General features: G+C 39.4%; 1 protein-coding gene and 2 non-coding genes across 6 annotated transcripts in view; all 3 read right to left on the bottom strand.

Moving 5' to 3' along the window:
* The window catches only part of NOP58 (NOP58 ribonucleoprotein), a 43134-nt gene that overhangs the window by 34485 nt on the left and 6383 nt on the right, over positions 1-2266 (bottom strand). For 2 of the 4 annotated variants that reach the window (XM_003785031.2, XM_012802269.2), the window contains one exon: positions 984-1036. The exons of 1 other annotated variant lie outside the window; for it this stretch is intronic. In XM_003785031.2, the coding sequence (XP_003785079.1) occupies positions 984-1036 (53 nt within the window). Of the gene's footprint in view, positions 1-651; positions 770-983; positions 1037-2266 lie in introns of all 4 variants that reach the window. One more of the 4 variants, XM_012802270.2, reaches the window with a different exon arrangement.
* Positions 789-875, bottom strand: LOC111723611. The gene has a single exon (XR_002772114.1). It is a non-coding gene; the product is annotated as a small nucleolar RNA SNORD70 (small nucleolar RNA).
* LOC111723612 lies at positions 1431-1519 on the bottom strand. The gene has a single exon (XR_002772115.1). It is a non-coding gene; the product is annotated as a small nucleolar RNA SNORD70 (small nucleolar RNA).

Here is a 2266-nt window from a genome sequence, read left to right on the forward strand (position 1 = left end):
TTATTTACAAAATAAAGAAATAGACCCAATTGTTGGTTCTTCCTTTGGGTGACTCTTATGCAGGTTGAGGGACCCATTAATATTCCAGCATATTTAGTTATATTCCCAATTTCCACACAAGAACCATACCTCTCCACTGTGGCGAACAAAATTAATCTAGCCACATTCTTCCTATGCTCTTCATTTCCTATTATGCAACCACCCAGTTGACTAACTTGTGATACAGCTTTTAAGTAACTGAAAAATTGATACCCGCTGTCACCCTGGATAGAGTGCCCTGGCATCACAGCTCACAGCAACCTCCAACTCCTGGGTTTAAATGATTCTCTTACCTCAGCCTCCCAAGTAGCCGGCACTACAGGCATCCAGCTACTTTTTTTTGCCCAGCCATTTTTTGGTTGTAGTCGTCATTGCTGTTTGGCAGGCTTGAGCTGGATTCGAACCCGCCAACTCTGGTGTGGCCGGTGCCTTAGCTGCTTGAGCTACAGGCAATGAGCCTCCCCACAACTTTTAATAATATTGATATGCTTTTCTGAACTGAAAATGTATACTCCAGGAGGACTTTCTTGTGAAAGTTTATTAGCTTTTCAACTGTGAATCCTGGTTATTCTCAGCTTCAAAAGCAAAGAGCTGGGTACTTGACCACATTACCTTGGTCCCTTGTAGAACAGCTTTTACTGAACTGTGCTTCAGCATTATGCTGTTGGTTTCCACAGGGAGATCAATTTAACCACTTGTCACCTCTCATCACATGGGGGGAAAATCAGCCCTATGGTGAAAAAAGCTAACTCAATGTTGTCTCAGTGGTAGTGACGAATTTGAGTTAGATCACTTAAATTCAGTTCCAGTAAGAATGCATCATTGACAACATTGAAAAAGATTAACTCAGGCAACTGAAGCAAACAACCTTTTACTAGGAAAACAAACTGCCAAGACTTAAATGTTTTTTAAAAAGCAAGTTTCCCTCTAGTCTTTGACTTTACCTGCTAATGCTTCTGCTGTATCCTGAAATTTCTCAAAATGTTTTAGCTTTACTCTAGAATTTAAAAAAAGAAAGAAACATGTTATATGGGTACAGAGATTCTGCAAAATACAAATACTCATGAAAAAATGTTGGCTAGAACTGTAACAGAAAAAGTTATAGTAGTTGAAGGAACTTAGGCCAATGGTAAAGACCCTGAAGCTCCAACATAACTATGCTGCTTAGTACTACAGAGATGACTTTTACTACATAATACAGAATTGACCCAAGAAGTAGTTCAGTCCCTTTTAGGTCAAGAACCTCATGGCATTCATTTGTCTCCTTAATACAAATGCCATTAAAAATTAGCTTGTCAGACCTGATTTTTGTCAGCTATTTTATCTGTTTTGTCCTATATATCTTTATGTGCAGTGTAACATTTTATATAAGGAAGCATACATATACTCCAGTCATTGCTGTCTCAGTGGTAGTGACGAACATTTGAGTTAGATCACTCAGATTCAGTTCCAACAGGAATACATCATAGACAACAATGAATCAGATTAATCAAAGAATATAACCTTTTAAAAAGGAAAACTAGTCTTCCATTTACCTAAACAGTACCACTGTAAGTAAGGTACTGAACCTGGTGGTAGCCTCTTAAACGCACACTTAAAAATACAAAAACTTAAGAAATAAGTAATAATTTCATCTTCTTCTGCATTGACCTTACCCCATTTTCACCCTTCTGAAAAGGTATCTGTTGGGCGGTGCCTGTGGCTCAGTGAGTAGGGCACAAGCCCCATATACTGAGAGTGGCGGGTTCAAACCCGGCCCCGGCCAAACTGCAACAAAGAATAGTCGGGCATTGTGGCAGGTGCCTGTGGTCCCCAGCTACTCAGGAGGCTAAGGCAAGAGAATCGCCTAAGCCCAGGAGCTGGAGGTTGCTGTGAGCTGTGTGATGCCACAGCACTCTACTGAGGGCGATAAAGTGAGATTCTGTCTCTACAAAAAAAAAAAGGGTATCTTAAAAAAAAAAAGGTATTTGTCTATATCTCTATTTGTATAAAGGAACATATCTATATACAAAGACATGTCAAAGATGGAACACATTAAAACAAATCACTTTGAATCTTGGTTTTCTCTGTATATTATGGGCCTCTCTCTAGGCCACCAAGAGATCTACAGATATTCTACAATTCATTCAACAATCTCACTACTGATAGATAATCAAACTCTCTCAAATTTATGATTTTTAACACTAAAAAGGCTACAACTCGGCTCGGCGCCTATAGCTCAACCGGC

Source organism: Otolemur garnettii, unplaced genomic scaffold, assembly GCF_000181295.1.
Source record: "Otolemur garnettii isolate 467f Iridium unplaced genomic scaffold, OtoGar3 scaffold00013, whole genome shotgun sequence".
NCBI lineage: Eukaryota > Metazoa > Chordata > Mammalia > Primates > Galagidae > Otolemur > Otolemur garnettii.